Here is a 21,470-nt window from a genome sequence, read left to right as displayed (position 1 = left end):
AAATTACTATTTGAAAGCTGAGACCTTGTTTCATACCAGAAGTAACCATCCGTGTCTTGTCTGTCAGTGTGTTGTCTTTTTCGTCTTTGCTCCGCAATGTATTTTTCACTTATCGAGAACATGATGTGTAGTGTGAGAGCGGCACTGTTTGTTGGCCATAGCAACAGTAGCTAAGGGTGGCAGGTTTTTGCAAAGGGTCCACTGGCAGTAATGTGGTCTTTAAATAACGTTTAGATATGTTTAACTCAGACGCTCATCCAAAAAAACAACAATTCAGATTCAGATTTTCCAAGTGAGATTTGGAAATGGTGCAGATGTCATTGAATTGTAACTGAGGGGATTTCTAGAGTATCAAACTGTGGAAAAACACTGTGTATCTTCCAAAAAGGATATAAGCCATATTTAAAGAATGATGCTCCAGAATATATAGTCTTTTGTTTTTAAAGGGGGAGGAAAAAATTCCATACACTTTTCGGAGAAGCTTCAGGCTCACCTACATAAGGTTTAATATTACTAAACCTTTGATATTAGTACACCTATATTGCTAAAGGTTTAATTGTTCCATGAAGAACATTAAACATCCATGGAACCTTTAGGTTCTTTAAAGTGGAAAAAGGTTCTTTAGATTTTTGAATGTTTTTCACACTAAGTAAAAATTGTTCTTTTCAGAACCATTCACTGAATGGCTCTTTGGGGAACTAAAATTATTATTCTAAGGCGGCTATGGATAACACCCTTTTGGTAACTCAAGGATGTAAAAATGAATGAAACCTATGTATGAAACCTTGTGGCGATATGGATGAAATCCATGCCAGTTTTTGCACTTTGCCGACAAATTAGGCTGAAATAAAATGGCGGAAATGGTATAAAAAACAAGGACAAACGGAAGTGTAGGTGTGTGAGGGAAGCAAGGAAAAGCAAGGTACGTGAACGATACCTGAAAGCAAGTGGAACCAGGCGTGTGGATCTCTGTTGCACAGACTGGGTGTGTACGACGCCAAAAAACTCGGAAGAATTGGTGACGCATGATTGCCGGTTGCACGGTAAAATCCAGACTGGTTTGTCTACCGCAGGTACTGCGTTCCTTTTCCTTTATTAATCGCCGCCGAAACTCCGAATATTCCTTTCCCGGCCTGGTTGTTGGTTGGCCGGCCAGATGTTGCCTGCCCACGCAGCCGAACTCCACACATACACATTACACAAACTCGCACGCACTTACTCACGTAACGCACACACTCAGTGAGTTTGTTTCTGGTGGAAATACTTTGTGTTTTTTTTTTTTGTTTTGTTTTTTGTGTATGAAAAGTTTGAACGTTTAAGACTGAAGACGAGATGAATTTAAAGGGACACTGATTTGTTTTTGTTTTGTTTTTTTGACTCTTTTGTTTCGTTTTTCTCTCCCTTCTCTTTTGGACTCTTGATCGTGTCACAGTTCGAACTGAGAAAGGGAAACCACGTGGATGTTTAATTAATGTTTGTGTTCTCATACGTGGTTATATAAATGCTGTGAAGGGAAAAAAGTAAACTTTGTAAGATTTAGATTTCCTCCATTCTTTCATTTATTATCATTGTTTTTTGCTTGTGCCTGGTTCTAATAACAACAGTTTGCACCTTAAAATGGAAAATTGTTGTGAATTGTTATTTCATTTTGTGTTTTTCTGTGTATGTTAATGTGCATATGCAGATTTGTGTATCAGTGGCTTAATTTTGAGTGGTTCCAGGAATTGGAAAAAATATAATAATAGTAATGACTCTTTGACATGGTAATTTATTTTCCCTTGTCTGGCGCCCAACGAATAAGAATAACTATTTAATTGCCCTAAAATTTAACTTTGGATTAGCCACCATTACAACCTAAAGGAGGGAGATTGGAGCCAGGTCCCAACATAGCTGTGGTTTATTTTGCACAGGTAAGCAGTACCATTTCCTCACACATGTTATTCAGTCTGGGGCACGTACAGGGAATGCTTGAATGGGGCCCTTGTGGTAGTTTTAAACTGGTCTAACCTTGTCTGTTTTAAATACAGTCACTAAGATTGGAGTTTGAGGGATGTGTTTGACTACCATGACTAACATCCATCTTGGATGATCTATTAGACCAATTCGGTATTTCAAGCCATCTTAAGCATTGTTCAGTAAATTACAACTCTTATGAATTAAAAACAAAAGCATAAAAATGTTAATAAATGCCTATAGCATAATTGTTAAAGTGTCTGTTTTAGTAAATGGCAATAATTTTTTTCATCCATATATTTTTGAAAGCGTAGGAACTTGATACATTTTGTCTCCGAAACCATGTCCTCTGGTGTGACACCATATCCTGATTTTAAATCAGCCAATTCTTCAAAACTTTAATTAGTTGAAAAAGCCCATTCATGGTCATGTTACTGAAGCCCCCTGTCAAGCCCATGACATGTGCACATGGTAAATGTTTGAAAAATTTTTTTGGAACTTTGGAACTTTTTTGAAACCACTACTATTTTTTTGGAACTACTACAAAAGTGTTACAGTTTGTTGTCCTTTTGTGTGACGCCTAAATTATATATTTTAATTAAACACTGTATGTTAAACTACATAATCATGGAAAATTGTGTCTTGCTAACCACTAATGGTCCTTTGGTGTGACAGAAAATGTCCTCCGGTGTGAGATGTGTACTGTCACACCACAGAAAAACACAACAAAGGACAAAGTCTGTTTAAAAAGATTTTAAATAAATATTTTTGTCTTCAAATTGTCCAACAAATCATGGGGGAAAAATTATGTTAATTATAACTTCATAATAAATAAATAACACTATATGAAAATAAGCGGCTAACGATAAAGATAAATCTCTCTCATGCTATTTATATATTATTAAGCCAAATTTTTTCTTTAATTTTTGCTATGTCACACCATAGGACAAATTTATAGTACAGCTTAGTAAAAATGTTTAAAAAAAACACAACAATTGTGCATTTTCAAAAGTTTTTTTAACCCTTTAACTGTCACCCATTTTTGAACATTATCATGAAAATGCACTATTCAAACTTAAATTTTTATACTTAATGAACAAAAACATTTTGTAAAATGATTTAAATGTACATTTTCAATGGTAATGCAATGACTGACTTTAAAATGATTTTCAAAGGATGAATTTTGAGATTTTAAGTTTTCAACTGATATATAATTTCTTATGATATCTAAAGCGTGATAGGGGAAAAGGCTACTGATGCAAAATCGAATCCACGTGAGTTGGAGAAGTAACAAATTTATTCAGAAATGTAGCATATGCAAATTAGATAACTGAATGAACAAATCAAAACTGAGAAGTTACAAAATAGAAACTGAGAAATTACAATTGAGTCAATATGAAAATTCGAACCAGTCACATCAATAAGTTGCATAAAACCAATCTATTTGAAGTTACTCTAATCAATCTGTAAAGGAAGCAAAAGTTCATTTCGAACCTCCAGAATTCTACAAATCTGAGAATGTTAAGTCTAAAGAAGAGAGTCAAGGGCTAGCCCGAAAGTGACTTTAGTTGCAGGTGCATTTATACTCTGTATTCTCGAAGGGGTTTGAAACTACCTAAAAATAAGGGTCCCTGCTACGTGGCATCTATGGTGTATCAAAAGGTTAGTTAATGACTATATGGTCTTGTGATGTCTGAAAAGAGTAATAATTGACCTCTGTGGTTTTTACTTCCCGGAAGGCAAAATGCAAATTTGCTACCAAAGAGCACACTATGTTCAGTAAATCTAGAATATGATTCTTATGAAAGTACATTTAGTATATAGTTTATTATCATAATTGATAACATAGAATATTATTGAAATACTTCATAAACATTTGCATAATTAGTTCATAATACATGACCTGTTGTACGGATATGTAAATTTCAAAAAAATCCCAACACATAAGCAACGAAAAAAAGTCTTTTTGTGACAAAGGTCAGAACTCCTGTTATGATGTAGATTTTTTTTTAAGGTGGACTCTTGTCATAAATTAATCTATTACTTTTCCTACATAATTCCAGATCATATTGTGCTTGGACAATATTCTGTTTCTAAGTTTTGAAAATATACTGCCTTGTTATGTAGGAAATAAAGTACATTCAGCTGTTTGTTACCACGGATTTAACCCCAGCGGGGTGGTCTTGTCTTATTTTGCAAAAACAACCAGCTTTTTGTACATTATCTCACTACTTAATGCTCTGGTGCTCTCAAAAATCTGCCAAGTGTCTTCACTGAAAAGAGCTCAAAGAGACCATGAGTCTGTGATACCCGAGTGGTATGTTATTTAGTGGTTGTTATCAGGGAATAACACATGTCGACCAATCAGAATCAAGTATTCCACATATTTAATCATTTTTGTGTCATGCCTGATAAATGAGCAATGTAAAAATGTAAAACTTTGTGTAAAAAGATTTGAAGTGGTTGTTTTAACATGGTATTGTCAGTTATTGTAGTGTTTCTTTTACTTTGCAGTGTTTAACATGCGTCTTCCACTACACAGTACTTCATAGCATTGTTTCCTTACCATCACAACTGTATCAGGGAAGTGATTTTGTTATTACGTTCTTTATTTTAAATGATTTTCTATTTTTTTGTCTCAGTGATGGCTTAGTGTAATTCCAGCTTTTTTGCTGACAGGAGATTTGACAATATAATATGTTAGCATTTGGTCTGTGACTGGTTTTTGGTGGTTTACGGTTTGACTAAAACAATGACCTCTGAAGAAACCGTGTCCTTCACTCTTATCAAAGTGCCAGGACTCCCACAGTCATAAAAACTGGGAACCTTGTGGGATGTATGCTATCCTTGAAGTTGCTGATATGAATTGTTTTTTGTTAATTGTGGTTTGCTTATATGTATAGGTTGTTATAAGTTGTCATTGTGGAAGCACATCAGAGATGTTTTTGTTCTAACCTAGCATTTTGTGTAATCACGCGGCAGTAGCAAGCACCGAAGTCAGCATTGAGACCATCTGTCATCACACTAGAGCAAACCCAGTAACCGCATTCCTCAGACAATGGCTCTTTTATAAAATGTGCAGAAGTGTCATCCTGATGGACAGTTCTAGAAGCCTGTTCATGTATATATTTTTCCCATCAAATTTCTTATTGTAATATTTCTATAAACAGCTGAGACATAAAAATATTATGAAAATAATATGAAACAAATTTCACATACATTTGACAAACAGAAATGGAATAACGAGTCTCAGACTTGTGTATTAAACAGACTTGTGTATTAAAAGTAGCAGTTAAAGATGAAACAGTATGAAAATTTCATATCACGATTATAGTGACTAAAATGATCATTGATACTAGAATGATCAAAATGATGTTAAAATGTGCTGGAATTTTTCAAAAAGTACTCACAAATAAACAACACTTAAAAATATAGCTGCAAGCAGCAATTACAGGGCCGAGCACTAGGCAAGCAAGGCAGCATGTGTCAGGGTGGTAAAAAGAGGAGGAATCAGTTGCAGGGATAACAGAGATTTATTGGGTTTCAAAACAAACAGGAACTCAGGAAGAAATGGATGGAACAGGAAGAGCAGACGATGGGGAAGCTGGGGAGCAGAAGGGGAAAGGGGGGGAAAACAAAACCTGAACTAAAGGCAGGAGCTCAAAAACAAGGAACTAGATAGCACTCAACTGGTAAATAAAGGAAAAAACCCTAATATCAAAAGGTATCAAATAAAACAGAAACTATACAAGGCAAAACTTGATAACAGCAGAAACAGGATAATCTAAACAAACAAGAGCCAAGTTAACTCAGCAGAGCAGAGATTCGATCTGGCACAGGACAGAAAACAAGAGGGAAATATAAAGAGTGACTAATGATCAAAACCAGGTGTTAACCCTAACAAGAAGGGCGGGGTAACAGTAGACAGAGCACATGGCAAACACAAATACCAACAGACAGCCATGTGCTAAAGACAACAATGACAACATAAACAAACCCACATCAGACTGGTGCCTTGACAGCATGTAGCAATGCAGCATGAAGCAATGAGTAACTGAAGCCATTTTAAGATGATTTTAGTTAAAATAATTAAAAACTCATAAAAACAACCACTAGTAATGTGATTTAATGGGTTATCACTTTTGACCAATAGGTGGCTCTGTTATGAAATCAATGTGGTGTGTTCAGTGTGAGGTGACAATGATACACACAAAGTTTGGTGTCAATACATCAGAGCTTTGCAGAGATACAGCCTCAGAGTCAATTTCGGGATCATGGCGCAAGTTTGTTGCATTGCTATACAAAAACGGTTCAACACAAAATCCATAGCTTTGTGTCATCACAGTCTAAAGATGATCTAAGTCGATTTTGGTTCAAATTGGAGTTTGAAAAAGTAGGTTTTCAACATAAATCAAAATGGCAGAGAGGAAGTATGGTCAATTATGGAATAATTGGTATCTGTGTTGTTGTTACCATAGGATAATGCTCCCTGGTGAAAAAAAAAACAGCATATGCTGGTAGGTATGTTTTGATGCTGGTTAGGTATGTTTTGATGCTGGTTTAAGCTGGTCTTTTGCTGGTTTAAGCTGGTCCTTTGCTGGTTTATGCTGGTCCTTATACCAGCAACATGACCAGCATAAACCAGCTAAAGACCATCTTAAACCAGCATCAAAACACACCTAACCAGCATATGCTGTTTTTTTCACCAGGGCTGTCAAAAGTTATTAACAGTTTTGGAAATGCCATTATTGATGGTTAATGAATGATTTATCACTCTTGACCAATAGGTGGAGCTATTACCAAATAGATGCGTCATGGTCAGTGAGAGGTCACAATAGCACATAAAAAATTTGGTGTCAATATGTCAAAGCTTTGCAGAGATACAGCTTCAGATGCTGTTTGGCATCTTTCCATCAAATTTGTTGATGCATTAAACGAAAACCGTTTCATATATCGACACAACATTCATAACTTTTTGCCAGCATGGTCTGAAAATGATCAAATTTGGTGAAAATCGGACAAACGTTCTAGAAGGAGTTTGAAAAAGTAGGTTTTCAACATTAATCAAAATGGCAGACAGGAAGTTAGGCCAATTTTGGCATAATTAATATCAATGTTCTCAGCATTATCCAAGGAATATATCAAGACCAGTTTCATTACAATAGGCTTATTTAAACAAAAGGTATTAACATTTTTTGAAATTTCATTATAACTTTTGAGTACAGTCAGGGCATGGTGCTGAAGACATATACAAGGTTTGTAATGATATGGCAATGCATTCGTAAAATATAGCCCAAAATGGCTGACATGGGAAAATTGGGTATGGTTTGACTCAACCGAATCTAAAGAGACTCTGTGATTTTTGTGAAGTTATAAACAAAAATAGCCTTTTTTTTGTATTTCCTGACCACTAGGGGGCAGTGCACCGAAACACTGCAGGTAACCTCAAGTCATGCTTGCTATAACACAAACCAAGTTTGGTCTCAATTAGGGATGGGCGATACCTCATATTTTATTTTCGATCCGATACCGATATTTTCAAGCCAAGTATCGTCGATATCAATACCGATACCGATACCTCTAAACTAAACTGATCTTTTAGATTATTAAAAGAATAAAATCAGTAATTATACTTACTTAACATTATATTTGAAAGTCATGTGTTTTAAACATTTCATAAGTGTTTTTTTTTTTTTTTTTTTTTTTTTTGATAACACTGTCAGAAATAAAATGTACTAAAATTTTGTATTTTAGCTCTTTACTGGGCAGTAACCTCAAAGGTGCACCTTTCTTTACCCCTAAAAGCCAGGGAGCATACTAGTACCAGACAAGTACACACATATTAAGGGTAGATAAGGTACAAAGGTGTACCTTGGAGGGTACTTGATGAAAAACAACCATGGTGTTACATAAGTACTAAAATGTATAATAATAATAATAATTAGTAGTAGTATTATTATTAGTAGTATTATTAATTATTATTACCATGGTTTTTGCTACAAATATTATGCTTGAAATAATGTTCCTGTAGTGTTAACCATGGTAAAAGGAAGCAAGCCAAAAGAGAGAGTGTTAACCATGGTAAATTTTTGTTACTGCAGTTTTACTACAAATACTGTGGTTACTGTAGCAAAACTGTTTTGTGTGTGTGTGTGTGCGTGTGTGTGTGTGTAAAAAGCTGCCAGGTCAAACTTTAGCACAAGTTGTTTCTTACAGACAGCGATTACAGGATATAATAACCAATCTGAACTTTTAACAACCAGTTTAAATAAATTTACTTACACAAACTAACAGTAAAAACAGCAAGATTGGGAAAATTAACAATTAAAATAACTATTTTCTGTTTTAATATACTTTGAAAAATGTAATTTAAAAAGCATCTGTGACCAAAGCTGAATTTTCAACATCATTACTCCAGTCTTCGGTTTCACATGATCCTTCAGAAATCATTCTAATATACTTTGCTACTCAAGAAACTTTTTTTTTTTTTAAATTGCTTTATTATTTCAATGCCATGAGAACAAGAGGAAGAAACATAATTTCCGATTATTATCAATGTTGAATGAAGCGTCAGCAGCGAACACTATCTGTGATTGGTTGGTTCTGACTTTCAGCATTTGCGTGTGTTCCGATGAGCAGGAGAAATAGTTCTATCCTACACAATACTTCTTTAATAGTCTGTTGTTCCTCTTAGAGGCTTATTTTATGCACCAAACTTCTTGTTAAATAAATAAAATTAATGGTTAAAAATGCACTTAGAATCGATATTTTTATGTGAGGATCGATCCTTTCGATACAACGTCAGTATCGAAAGTATCGATATTTCAGGATCGATCCGCCCATCCCTAGTCTCAATACACCAGTGGCGATTTCTTTAAGACTGCAAGGGAAGCTCAGCTTCCCCTATAATGTCACAAAATTAATGGTCAAATTATGTACTATTGTATTAACATTTTATTGACTAAAAATGCGTTAGAAAACGTTCATCTCAAAGACGAGTTCGTTCAGAATCAGTTAGATACAGCAGGTCGGCTGACTTGATTTTCTTCTCATACATTCCCGTAGCGTCACAGTGCATTTCCCCGTTGAAGCCCAGCGTCCACTGACTTCAATGCGGCTGCTTTGAACGTTTTTTTTCAGTGCTTTGAAACTAGACGGTCATTGGATAAACGCTGCGATTATGTCCCGCCCACGGACGCTCAGCGTCTCTGGGGGTGAATGAGGAGCAAATGAGGAGTGGGCTGGCCTGGACTCCGAGCTTCTGCGTGATGATTGGAGGGTCTGTCGAAAGATTGGATCTCCTTTTGACTGACAGCGATTTTGTACTATAAGGAATCGCTGAAGCTATTCGCGCTCAGTCCCATCGCTGATTTCTCAAGTTCAGTCGAAATAAAAACTGCTGAAAAACCTATTTCTTTATATTTGCTTGGCGAAATTGCTTGATTTTCATCATACATTTCACACAATTATACACCACATTCCTTGTTTCACTTTTACAGAGTTTAATATTTTTTTTAGATCGTTCATTCATTCATTCATTCATGTTAATATTTAATGTAGTAATCAATATATATATATATATAGATTACTACATTAAATATTAACATGGGATGACTATAAATTAATATATATATATGACTATATATAAATATATATATATATATATATAGTAATCTTGAAAAATTTTAACATAACATAATGAAACCTTATATTTCTATTAAAATACTTTATAAATAAATAAATAAATCTCCATAATAACCTTATTTAAATTGCAAAATATTTATACTATATAGTAGCATCTGACTAAAAGAAAAAATACATCATATTTTGCATAATAAAACTAAAGCTTTTTTTTTACGATTGTTTGCATTGTAAAATTTGCATTGACTTACTTATGACAATAAGGCACATTCTTGTGAATAAATAAATAGACAATTTTATGATGTAGGCCGAAAATGAGCTTCCCCTATTTGACAGACCAGTAGCCGCCACTGCAATACACCAAACTGTTGTGGAAATATAGCCTCAAATTTTTTGCATGCATTCATTCGCACGTTATTCGAGAACGGTTTGACAAATCAACTTGAATTCCATAACTTTTTTTTTTTGACAGCATGGTCTGAAGATGATCTGAGCCAATTTTGGCGAAAATCAGACAAACTGTCTTGGACGAGTTCGAAAAAGTAGGTTTTTCAAACAATTAAAAATAGCAAAAAAACGTAACCTTACCTTTTTAAAACAGTCGTAAAAAACATTTGAATTTTAAATATAAAAATAATGTATTCAATATTTTTGTATAATATTTATTAAATAATTAAATAAATAAACAAATCTTTATATATTCATCAGTGACAACTGCCAAGTTATGAAAATTCATTCAGAAGTTCTAGGAACATTGTGGGATGTATGCTATCCTTGAAGTTGCTGATATGAATCTGTTTTTTATGATTGTTGTTTGCTTATATTCAGCTGCTTGTAGGTTGTCATTGTGGAAGCACATCAGAGATGTTTTTGTTCTGACCTAGCATTTGTATAATTATGCGGCAGTACCAAGCACCACAGGGAGACCATCTATCATCACACTACAGCAAACCCAGTAACTGCATCCTTCTGTTGACATCCAGACAATGGCTGTTTTATAAAACGCACACAGGCGTACACCTGATGGACAGTTCTAGAAGCCTGTTCATATATATATATATATATATATATATATATTTCCTATAAAATTTCTTACTGTAATATTTGAATGAACAGCTGAGACATAAACTAAACAAATTTCACATACATTTGACAAACAGAAATGGAATAATGAGTCTCTAAACAGAGTGGGGGTCAATATCAAAAGCAGCAGTTAAGGATGAAACAGTATGAAAATTTCATATCACGATTATAGTGACTAAAATGATCATGGATACCAGAATGATCAAAATGATGTTCAAATGTGCTGGAAATGTTCAAAAACTACTAAACAAACAACAATTAAAAATATAGCTGCAAGCAGCAAATGCCCTGTGCACTAGGCAAGCATGGCAGCACGCATTAGAGCAACTGAAGCAACGAGTAATTGAAGCCATATTAAGATTATTTTAGTTAAAATAATTTAAAAAATCATAAAAACAACCACTAGTAATGTGATTAAATGCGTTATCGCTTTTGACCAATAGGTGGCGCTGTTATTAAATCAATGTGGTGTGTTCAGTGTGAGGTCACAATGACACACACAAAGTTTGGTGTCAATATGTCAGAGCTTTGCAGAGATTGAGGGAAGATGAAAACCAAACGCCATTGAAACTTTTCTGAAGATACTTCCCTTTTATGTATTCATAGAATTAATTCATTCATACGTTCTTGCGTATAATTTCTCACAAAAACAAAGCCTACATGCATGTTGCGTCTGCGTGAGACCGTTATAAATTTAGTCTAACTCTGTGCAGTATTTGCTACAGGTCTTTCAAATCATGATAATCTAATACGGTTTTAGTAACGATTAAAACTAAAAATATATAAAAAAAATGGTAGCCCTATTAAAGCTTATTTGGATTTTATGAAATTTATCTTTAAAATACAATATCCTGAAAAAGAGACGTTTGTTTTGTTTTGCTGAGTTTATATACAGGTGCTGGTCATATAATTAGAATATCTTCAAAAAGTTGATTTCACTAATTTCATTAAGGAAGTGAAACTTGTATAATGTATACATGCATTCCACACAGACTGATATATTTCAAGTGTTTATTTCTTTTAATTTTGATGATTATAACTGACAACTAATGAAAACCCCAAATTCAGTATCTCACAAAATTAGAATATTACTTAAGACCAATACAAAGAAAGGATTTTTAGAAATCTTGGCCAACTGAAAAGTATGAGCATGTACAGCACTCAATACTTAGTTGGGGCTCCTTTTGCCTGAATTACTGCAGCAATGCGGCGTGGGATGGAGTCAATCAGTCTGTGGCACTGCTCAGGTGTTATGCGAGCCCAGGCTCTGATAGTGGCCTTCAGCTCCTCTGCATTGTTGGGTCTGGCATATCGCATCTTCCTCTTCACAATACCCCATAGATTTTCTATGGGGTTAAGGTCAGGCGAGTTTCCTGGCCAATTAAGAACAGGGATACCATGGTCCTTAATCCAGGTACTGGTAGCTTTGGCACTGTGTGCAGGTGCCAAGTCCTGTTGGAAAATTAAATCTGCATTTCCATAAAGTTGGTCAGCAGCATGAAGCATGAAGTGCTCTAAAACGTTCTGGTATACAGCTGCGTTGACCTTGGACCTCAGAAAACACAGTGGACCAACACCAGCAGATGACATGGCACCCCAAACCATCACTGACTGTGGAAACTTTACACTGGACCTCAAGCAACGTGGATTCTGTGCCTCTCCTCTCTTCCTCCAGACTCTGGGACCCTGATTTCCAAAGGAAATGCAAACTTTACTTTCATCAGAGAACATAACTTTGGACCACTCAGCAGCAGTCAAGTCCTTTTTGTCTTTAGCCCAGGCAAGACGCTTCTGACGCTGTCTGTTGTTCAAGAGTGGCTTGACACAAGGAATGCGACAGCTGAAACCCATGTCTTGCATACGTCTGTGCGTAGTGGTTCTTGAAGCACTGACTCCAGCTGCAGTCCACTCTTTGTGAATCTCCCCCACACTTTTGAATGGGTTTTGTTTCACAGTTCTCTCCAGGGTGCGGTTATCCCTATTGTTTGTACACTTATTTCTACCACATCTTTTCCTTCCCTTCGCCTCTCTATTAATGGGCTTGGACACAGAGCTCTGTGAACAGCCAGCCTCTTTTGCAATGACCTTTTGTGTCTTGCCCTCTTTGTGCAAGGTGTCAATGGTCGTCTTTTGGACAACTGTCAAATCAGCAGTCTTCCCCATGATTGTGTAGCCTACAGAACTAGACTGAGAGACCATTTAAAGGCCTTTGCAGGTGTTTTGAGTTAATTAGCTGATTAGAGTGTGGCACCATCAAAATTAAAAGAAATAAACACTTGAAATATATCAGTCTGTGTGGAATGAATGTATACATTATACAAGTTTCACTTCTTGAATGGAATTAGTGAAATCAACTTTTTGAAGATATTCTGATTATATGACCAGCACCTGTACATGCCAGTGTTGTTGAATATACAAATCTGTTCTTCAACCAGTCTAATCTTTCGCTTTCTCCAGATTCCTTTAGCGTCACAGTACCCTCCAGTCCTGTACTTGCGGTCCGTGGAGCCACAGCACTTCTTTCCTGTAAGTTCGACCCAGACCCTGACATCTCTAATTTGGTGATCACATGGCAACGGCAGGAAAACACTCAGGTGGTCCACAGCTTCTACTACAATAGTGACCAGCTTGAACGACAAAGTCCAGATTTTTTTAACCGGACAGCATTAAATCACAAGGAACTCGCTGAAGGAAACGCATCCCTGAGTATAGCCAATATTCGACTGAAGGATGCAGGTTACTACTTGTGCATAGTGAGCAGCAACAAGGGAACTGACAGAGGACTGGTGCAGCTGGTTTACGAAGGTACACCAGTGATTTGTTTTAGTTATTTTTAGTGCACTGTTAGACTAAACAAACTTTTTTTTTTTAAATTTATTTCAGTTTATTGTTATTTCAAGGTTTTTTTTAATGGTTTTAGTTTAAACTTTAGTAATAACTCTGCCAAACATTAGTCTTGGTTTGAGTAAACGCAATATAATTACTCAAATCATGTCATTCCAAATCTGTATGTTGTCATTTTTTTGTGCAACACAAAATGTGAACTGAGAATATCTTGCAAATGAATATACCAGGTCATATGGATTCATATTCTGTCATTTATTTTTACTTCTAATAGTTTGATGTGAGAGATGATCTCGAAATCACTGTGTGCTTTGTGTTTTTCAGCCTTCTATTCCGAACCAAGGTTAAGCATCCTTTTCAAACCCACCAGTGTGATTGTCCAGTATGAGATGGAGGGCTACCCAAAGCCAGAGATCATGTGGTTGGGGTCAGGAGGTCAGAATCTTACTAACCACCTGGAGGTTTCATCTGAATCAGACGGTGGTCTGTACTACTTTAAAAGCAGCTACGTAACCCAGAGTCCAGAGTTCAATGTCACTTTTATGTTGAAAAACCCTGCTGCGCATCAGGAGCTACAGCGGCGTGTTAATCTCAGCTATGGTAAGCACTGCCAGAAAAAATGTTGCACTGCTTTCTGGGATAGTCAGTGATGTTCAACTGCTGTTATGATGAATTGTTACAGATTGTACAATAGTCAGTAAGATTTCTTAATTGTTTGAAAGAAGTCTCTTATGCTCACCAAGGCTGCATTTATTTGATCAAAAATACAGTAAAAACAGTATAGTTGTGAAATATTATGAATTTTCAGCATCATTATTTCAGTCTGCAGTGTCACATGATCCTTCAGAAATCATTCTAATATGCTAATTTCACGTTCAAGAAACATTTGATTTATTATCAATGTTGAAAACTGTTGTGCTGCTTGAAAACTGTTGTGTAATATTTTTGTGGAGACCAAAATACATTTGTTTTTCAGGATTCTTTGATTTAATTAGTGGTCGAGAACAGCATGGTTTTGGAATATCAGTCTTTCATAATACTGTAATTGTTGTAACAAACCACCAAAACCTCACATGGAGTAAATATTTCCTGTGGGATACCAAAGATTTAAGATTAAACTATTCCCACCAGAATTCCCAAAATGAGTCTGACTTTGACTTTGAACAGTCAGTATGCAAAAAACAAAGATCTTAACGATCTTATCAAGCAGTACAAGCAAAGTGAAGATCTTATTAAGCAGTACATAAAAAGGTAAAGATTTTATGAAGCAGTACTTCTCACGGGTGGGGGTGGCCTGAAACATGTTGACCCCCTTTGGTGGAGTGTGCGATTGCGAGTGCTCGCAAAATGCCGCCACCTAGTGGTGCTGTCAGTGTTTCCCTCCAAGCTTGTAAGCATTGCCAGCCCTGGCTGTAAAGCAGGGCTCACAGAGCTGCAGGCCATGCCACTTCTGTGCCTAGGTGAGCTGTGCCCCCTAGGAATTGATTCCACGCTCTAAGAGTTACTCCTCCTAGGCGTGGTGCGTATGTAGACATATGTAGCAGCTTTGGGCCGGGTGACACCCATCACTGCGCAAGATTCTCTTGCGTTGAGTCGCGTCCTCCTGTGTGTTGTGGGTAACTCAGGTAATTGGCGGGAGGACGGCTCGGTGTCAGCTTGCTGCACCATTCCTTACGTATCTGTGCCCTTTTCCCAGTTGTTTCCCTCGGTGAACTCTGGGGTCTCCATTGCCCCACAGTCTGGATTAGAGTGGAGTAGTCCGTGACTGTGCTCCAACAGGGGGTCTCCTTCACCCCCTGAAGGTTGTGGCATAATGTCTCAGCATTTCTCCATGGTTATTCACCGTGTTCCCCCTATGTCTTCAGGTATTTTATTTTGCCCAGTCTCCACATGGCTATAAATTTTGTCATTGTGCTCCGCCCCCCAATGGTTGCTTCAGATACCTGGCACCCCTGGTGGGCCTTTTATCTGGCTTACAGGGCGTTGGGAAGGTTACATGTTGAGCTTAATTTGTCCTGACATGCTTGCCTGTCAGCATCTGTTCCTCAACTACATAACACAGTTCAGGATTGTGGCATTTCCAGAGGAGATCCTAAATACGTCAGTTATGACGTAATGTCGTAGAGTACGGCTGAAGGGGAATGTCTCGGTTACATCTGTAACCCTTGTTCCCTGAAGGAGGGAATGGAGACGTTACGTCCTCTGCCACAATCCTGAACTGCGGTGAATGCTGGGATGCGTCTCGGCTCCTCAGCATAAACCTGAATGAGTGGATGCACAGCTCCATCTTATACATCCGTATGTATGGGGGAGTGGCTTGGCATGCAAATTCCACTAGCCAATTTTCATTGGCTTTTTCCAAATAGCTCAGAGGTCCCCAAGTGAGACCCCAAATACGTCAGAAACAACCCCAAAAACAACCATTGTATCATTCTTATCAAGCAGTATGCAAAAAGAAAAAAATACAGCATGGAGCGTCAACCAGTGGCAGACATGCCATTATTTTGGAAAAAGTTAATGAAGCTGTCAGCTAATGATATGGAGGCATTTTAACACCAACATTTTAATTAAACAGCACTGAATTTGGCTGTCACCAAGGCGCCACCAGCTGGTCATTTTAAGAAGAGCACCTGACATTTTTTCAACTGGCTAAAAACGCCTTGGTGGACACATGTTATTGAGTATTTATTGTTAGGCATATGGCCTATTTACGAATTATTGGAATTCATTAATGTACACGTTTAACTATCAAATCGGACGTTTACGAAGTTTCTTGAATGAGGCCCAATGAGTAGCTGAGTGGCTGGAGAGCTTATTATTTATCAGTACTCTCTGTCTGTCTGCACCAATCCCATGGACAGAGTCATTGTTGGTATCAGCTTTGTTATTGTCATGATAGAGTACAAAGCTCAGTATTTTGGGATGCAACTTGAGGTTCACATGCAGATTTAGTGGCTATTTATTTTTCCCCTCTGTCATTGCTAACTTTAGTCTTGTCACTATGGTTTTGCATGTTTAGTTTTTCTGAACTCTTTGGATTTTTTTTTTTATTGCAGTGAAAAGTTCAAATGAAAAGTTAACGAGTTTTAGTCAAACCTGAGAAAGAAGACCAGAATATTCCACTGCGTTCCTGGACACGCAATTTGCGTAGCTGTAATTCATAGGCGGGGATTATGCTAATTGTGAATGAGCATGCATGAGCGCCCTATTTACAAATGATTGGAATTCATTAATGTACACGTTTAACAATCAAATCAGACGTTTACAAAGCATTTGTGAATCCGGAGGAGAGTCTATTTTACGTGCAAATTACTCAGAATTTACTCATATATTTACGCAAGTTTCTTGAATGAGGCCCATTGAGTGGCTGGAGAGCTTATTATTAATCAGTACTCTCTGTCTGTCTGCACCAATCCCATGGACTGAGTCATTATTGGCATCAGCTGTGTCATTGTCATGATAGAGTACAAAGCTCAGTATTTTGGGATGCAGTTTGAGGTTCACGTGCAGATTTAGTGGCTATTTATTTTTTCCCCTCTGTCATTGCTAAATTTAGTTCTGTCAGTATGGTTTTGCATCTCTAGTTTTTCTGAACTCTTTGGATTTTTTTTTTTTTTTTTTTTTGCAGTAAAAAGTTCAAATGAAAAGTTAACGAGTTTTAGAATATCCCCATTATTAAAAAGCACTTGAGCTGACATCAACCAAACCTGATGCTCATATTCTCCAGCACGTTTGAGATGCTCCTTAAAACAAGAAAATCAAATTGTACAAAGAGTCACACGATCAGTGTCGGTCATTTGTCATGCATTTGGTTTGTAACCTCCAACAACCAGTGCAGTGAATCTCAGTCTTTGTTGTTTGAGTTCTTGAGAACAGAGTCATTCCTTTATTGACAGATAAAAAATTATTGATAGCTGACAGGTTTGTCTGTGTCACATTACATTCTTCTTTTCTCTGGGACAATTTTTTTTTTTTTTATGCCTAGCTCCAAAACAGAAGCCACATTGTTCGGAAAGTGAAACTGCAAGACAAAATCATGTTTTTCAGTCTTGAACAAATGAGAATCAGGATGAGTATTGCAGCTGATTCATTGTACAGCTATTCATTGACATTATTTTAGAATATCTCCTTCCTTCCTTTCTTCCAGTAAAAGTGTTTTATGATGCAAAACTTTCTGAAATGTCATTAATGGCTTCAGTGTAGATCCATGATCTGTCATAATGAGCTTGAATATGATGTATATGGGCCATTCTACATAATTTGGTCCAAAGACAGAGTTGGAAACATCTTGGGGAAAAAAATGTCTTTTTCCAAAACAAAATTGTATGTACGCAAATTGTATAATATCCATGGTACACATTTCTAGTAGCTGAGCAGTTAAAGTTTTGAAAAGTTTGAAAGTTTATATTTCAAGTGCAATTTATGAGATGTGTTGTATTTTGAATCTGAGTTTTCTTTGTAAAAGGCATTGAACCAAAAACCTTAGTTAAAAATTCAGTATACTTTATTTTTGACAAAACATCCCATGTTTCGGTAGTGACAGCAATGCTTTGACCACATCACATTACAGAATTTTAACTCGCATGCTAAAACACTACTAAAACATACTCAAATACAAAAAAACTGCATAACTGTACTTTGCATAATTTGGTTTATTTTTCCCAAATATGAGGATTATGTGTTCCCTTTTGTCACTACCAAAATAACAATGACATGTTTTGGTAGTGACATTGTTATGGGATGTCACTCAGAAAACGAAGATGTCACTACCGGAACTCCACCAAATGTTTCCGTAGTGACAATTTAAAACAATGCTGGGTTAAAAACAACCCAACTTAGGTTATATGGCAACCCAGCGGTGGGTAAATATTGGACAGAAGACATGCTGGGTCATTTTGACCCAGCTGGTTGGGTTAAATGCTTTTACCAAACATGCTGTGTTATTTTTTTGTAAGTCAGCTATTGTTTAAAAAGTATTATATTGCTGGGTTAAAATGGACTGGAACTTATAAAAACACACACAGAATTCCTAGAGACAACAGAAATAATCAAAAGATGAACATTTATTATTAAGTAAGAACATATGGACAAAATACAAGACAAATTGAAATTATTTGTTGTGAATACAGCATAGTTTACAATATTACATTCATTTAAACTCGTTTTACAAGCATTTTAGACATAAAAATGTAACATTTAAAAGTAGTATTCTAATTTTAGTGTATTCAACCGTTCTCTGTAATTGCTTTTTACCGAAATAGCGCCAATTCTCATGCTGGTGTGTCACCGAAATCTGAGCCAGTGAAGGGTCGGGTTAACTGCGAACTTCAGACCGTGGCCTCGCGTTTCACTCGTAGTTGAAAGATGTCATGACTGACTCCAAAACCTGCCCACAAACAAACAGTACTGACATTTAGAGTACATAATTTTACTATTAAACTCAGTACATTAACGAATAAAATCCATTTATTTTATGCAATGTAAAAGGTGTTTTCATCCTGCGAAACAACAGCTGCTAACGCAGCTGACTGACATCTTGTCCTTATGTTGCATTGCGTAAAGTAATACAATTTACAGCACAGTAAAGACTTTATAAATTAAATAAAATGTATACAAACCTTTATTTTGCTGAAGAAGTGCAAGTCCTGTAGAGGACTCAAAAAGCCCGCGCTCTGACTGACTGCAGCTGGGTTTGTTTGTCGGAGACAGGCTCAACCCAGCGTCTGAGTAGAAAAAAATAACCCAGCGTTAAAAATGACCCAGCAACTTAGTTACAGAAAAACTACCCAGCACCTGGGTAAAAAATATTAAAAATAACCCAATAAAATGACCCAACAAGCTGGGTTAAAGAAAAAATAACCCAGCATTTTTTAGAGTGTACTTTTGAAACTAGTTTAAAGATGCTAATCAGCATATGGTTAGCTAGCACAGTTCTGAGCAATGATATACATATAAAAACTAAATGTTATGGAATAACTCCCAAAAAAGTGTGTTTAATTGCAGAAAAAAGATGTTCGGTAACGATGTTCCTTAAAGTTATACACAGATTTTTCAGACTTTTAAACACAATTACCTCAAAATGAGAGAGGGGGACACAGGAATATTTCCTGATCATAAATTTATGGGTTTAGTTAAAATCAGTTTTAGCCAATAGACTAAAACATAGACTCTTTTATAAATAAAGTTTCAGAATTTACAAACAAAATATAAAATATAGCTCCAAGCAGTGATGACGGGCCCAAAACATGATAAACATGTTTCCTAAGAATTACTTGTTTTTCATATGTAAAAAGTTGTGAAGAGTTAGGATAATGCACTTTAAATGCACTGTCTCTCTGTCTCACACACACACACACACACACAACCACCCTGCCCCATACTCAACACTCACAGTGAACACACACACTTAACACATATACCACAACCCCATCCCCCCACACAGAGTTAGAGTGACATTAGATATTTAATAGTTTTTTAATTTTCTGTTTTTTGTAGACTATTTTATATCGATGGAACTAAGCATTTTTTTCTCAGAATGACTAGTAGTCTGTATGAAAAATGTTTTGAAGTGTTTGGGATGCTGCACTTTAAAGATTTTAAAGGAAATTACGGTTAACTTTTTTTGCTGCTAATTTAATAAATCACCACATCAAAACCGTTCAAGATATCCCAAATCCGCTCTGAATTTAGCATCTTCAGTATGCTGGCATCATGTTGACAAAGTTTGGTATAACTTCAATGTTTTTTGTAGGAGAAGTATTTATTAATTCACAGCTATATTTTTCCAAAAATCCACATTCAAATCAAAATAGCAGACTTCCTGTTGGTCACAGCTAATGCGTGTAAAATAAATGTTATATATAAATGTTAATAAATGTAATAAATATAAGTTGTCCGGCTTGATGAGACCAATATGCATACAGAGTTTGATGTCTGTAGCTAAAACTAATCCCCCCACTTTTGACAAACGGTGGCGCAATAGAGCGCCTCCTCCACACACACCTAATGATAGGTGTCTACCTATCATTAATACTGATGTGTGTGTTGAGTTTCATGAAATTCTAAACATATTAAGTGCCCCAAAAACACAGGAAACAAATGTTAAAGTTTGACACGTTGTCATGGCAACATGGCAACTACGACCCCTTTACAGATTCTCATCGGCCGTGTTTTGACATTATTCTGATTCTGTTTGAAGCAAATCAAGTAAAATTAAGAGGCAGATTTACAAGCATTTTGAAAATGACACACTTCCTGCTGCCAGTTGGTGGCGCTATAACTTTGACTCCTAATAAGTCACATCTATGTAATCGGCAACATACAACGAACAAACTCCTGAAGTTTCATCAGAATCAGACAATGTGTGCAATAGTTATTAGTAGGGCTGTGCAAATAATCGCATGCGATTATGATGCGCATCTCTTCAGTAATGCCGGTTCCGTGATTAGTCGTAAATTTCCATCACGTGCAGTCAGACGCATTCATTATGGAACGGCACTCACTACAAAGAGCCGAAATTCACTGACAAGCCGCGCAATATCGCGTTCATTATCGCCTGCGATAATGAATGCGATATTGCGCGGCTTGTCAGTGAATTTCGGCTCTTTCGGCTCTTTGTAGTGAGTGCCGCTCCATAATGAATGCGTCTGACTGCACGTGATGGAAATTTACGACTAATCACGGAACCGGCATTACTGAAGAGATGCGCATCATAATCGCATGCGATTATTTGCACAGCCCTAGTTATTAGCCATTTCCTGTTACTCATTTCTAACCATAATTTTGTTGCCTCGCCACGGCCAAACCGTTCGAGATATCAAAAATCCCTCCCCAATTTAGCATCCCCAATGTCTTGAGGTCATGCTGACTGAGTTTGGTGGCTGTCGTAATAAAGCCCTCAGAGGAGTATTGCAAATTTATGTATGCGCTTTTTACCCAGTCCTGAATAG

At 36.6% G+C, this 21,470-nt stretch overlaps 2 protein-coding genes across 2 annotated transcripts in view; both read left to right on the top strand.

Moving 5' to 3' along the window:
- LOC127175047 (oocyte zinc finger protein XlCOF15) overlaps nt 1–21,470 on the top strand; it is a 217,168-nt gene that overhangs the window by 170,393 nt on the left and 25,305 nt on the right. The gene's annotated exons all lie outside the window — the stretch shown is intronic.
- The window catches only part of LOC127175048 (CD276 antigen), a 48,820-nt gene that overhangs the window by 23,486 nt on the left and 3,864 nt on the right, over nt 1–21,470 (top strand). Inside the window, exons 2-3 of the mRNA XM_051125880.1 lie at nt 13,135–13,482; nt 13,846–14,121. Of these exons, the coding sequence (XP_050981837.1) occupies nt 13,135–13,482; nt 13,846–14,121 (624 nt within the window). The remainder of the gene's footprint in view (nt 1–13,134; nt 13,483–13,845; nt 14,122–21,470) is intronic.

Source organism: Labeo rohita, chromosome 13 (genome assembly GCF_022985175.1).
Source record: "Labeo rohita strain BAU-BD-2019 chromosome 13, IGBB_LRoh.1.0, whole genome shotgun sequence".
Taxonomy (NCBI): Eukaryota; Metazoa; Chordata; class Actinopteri; order Cypriniformes; family Cyprinidae; genus Labeo; species Labeo rohita.
The sequence above is the reverse complement of the archived record's forward strand: the minus strand, read 5'-3'. Positions and strand labels throughout refer to the sequence as shown.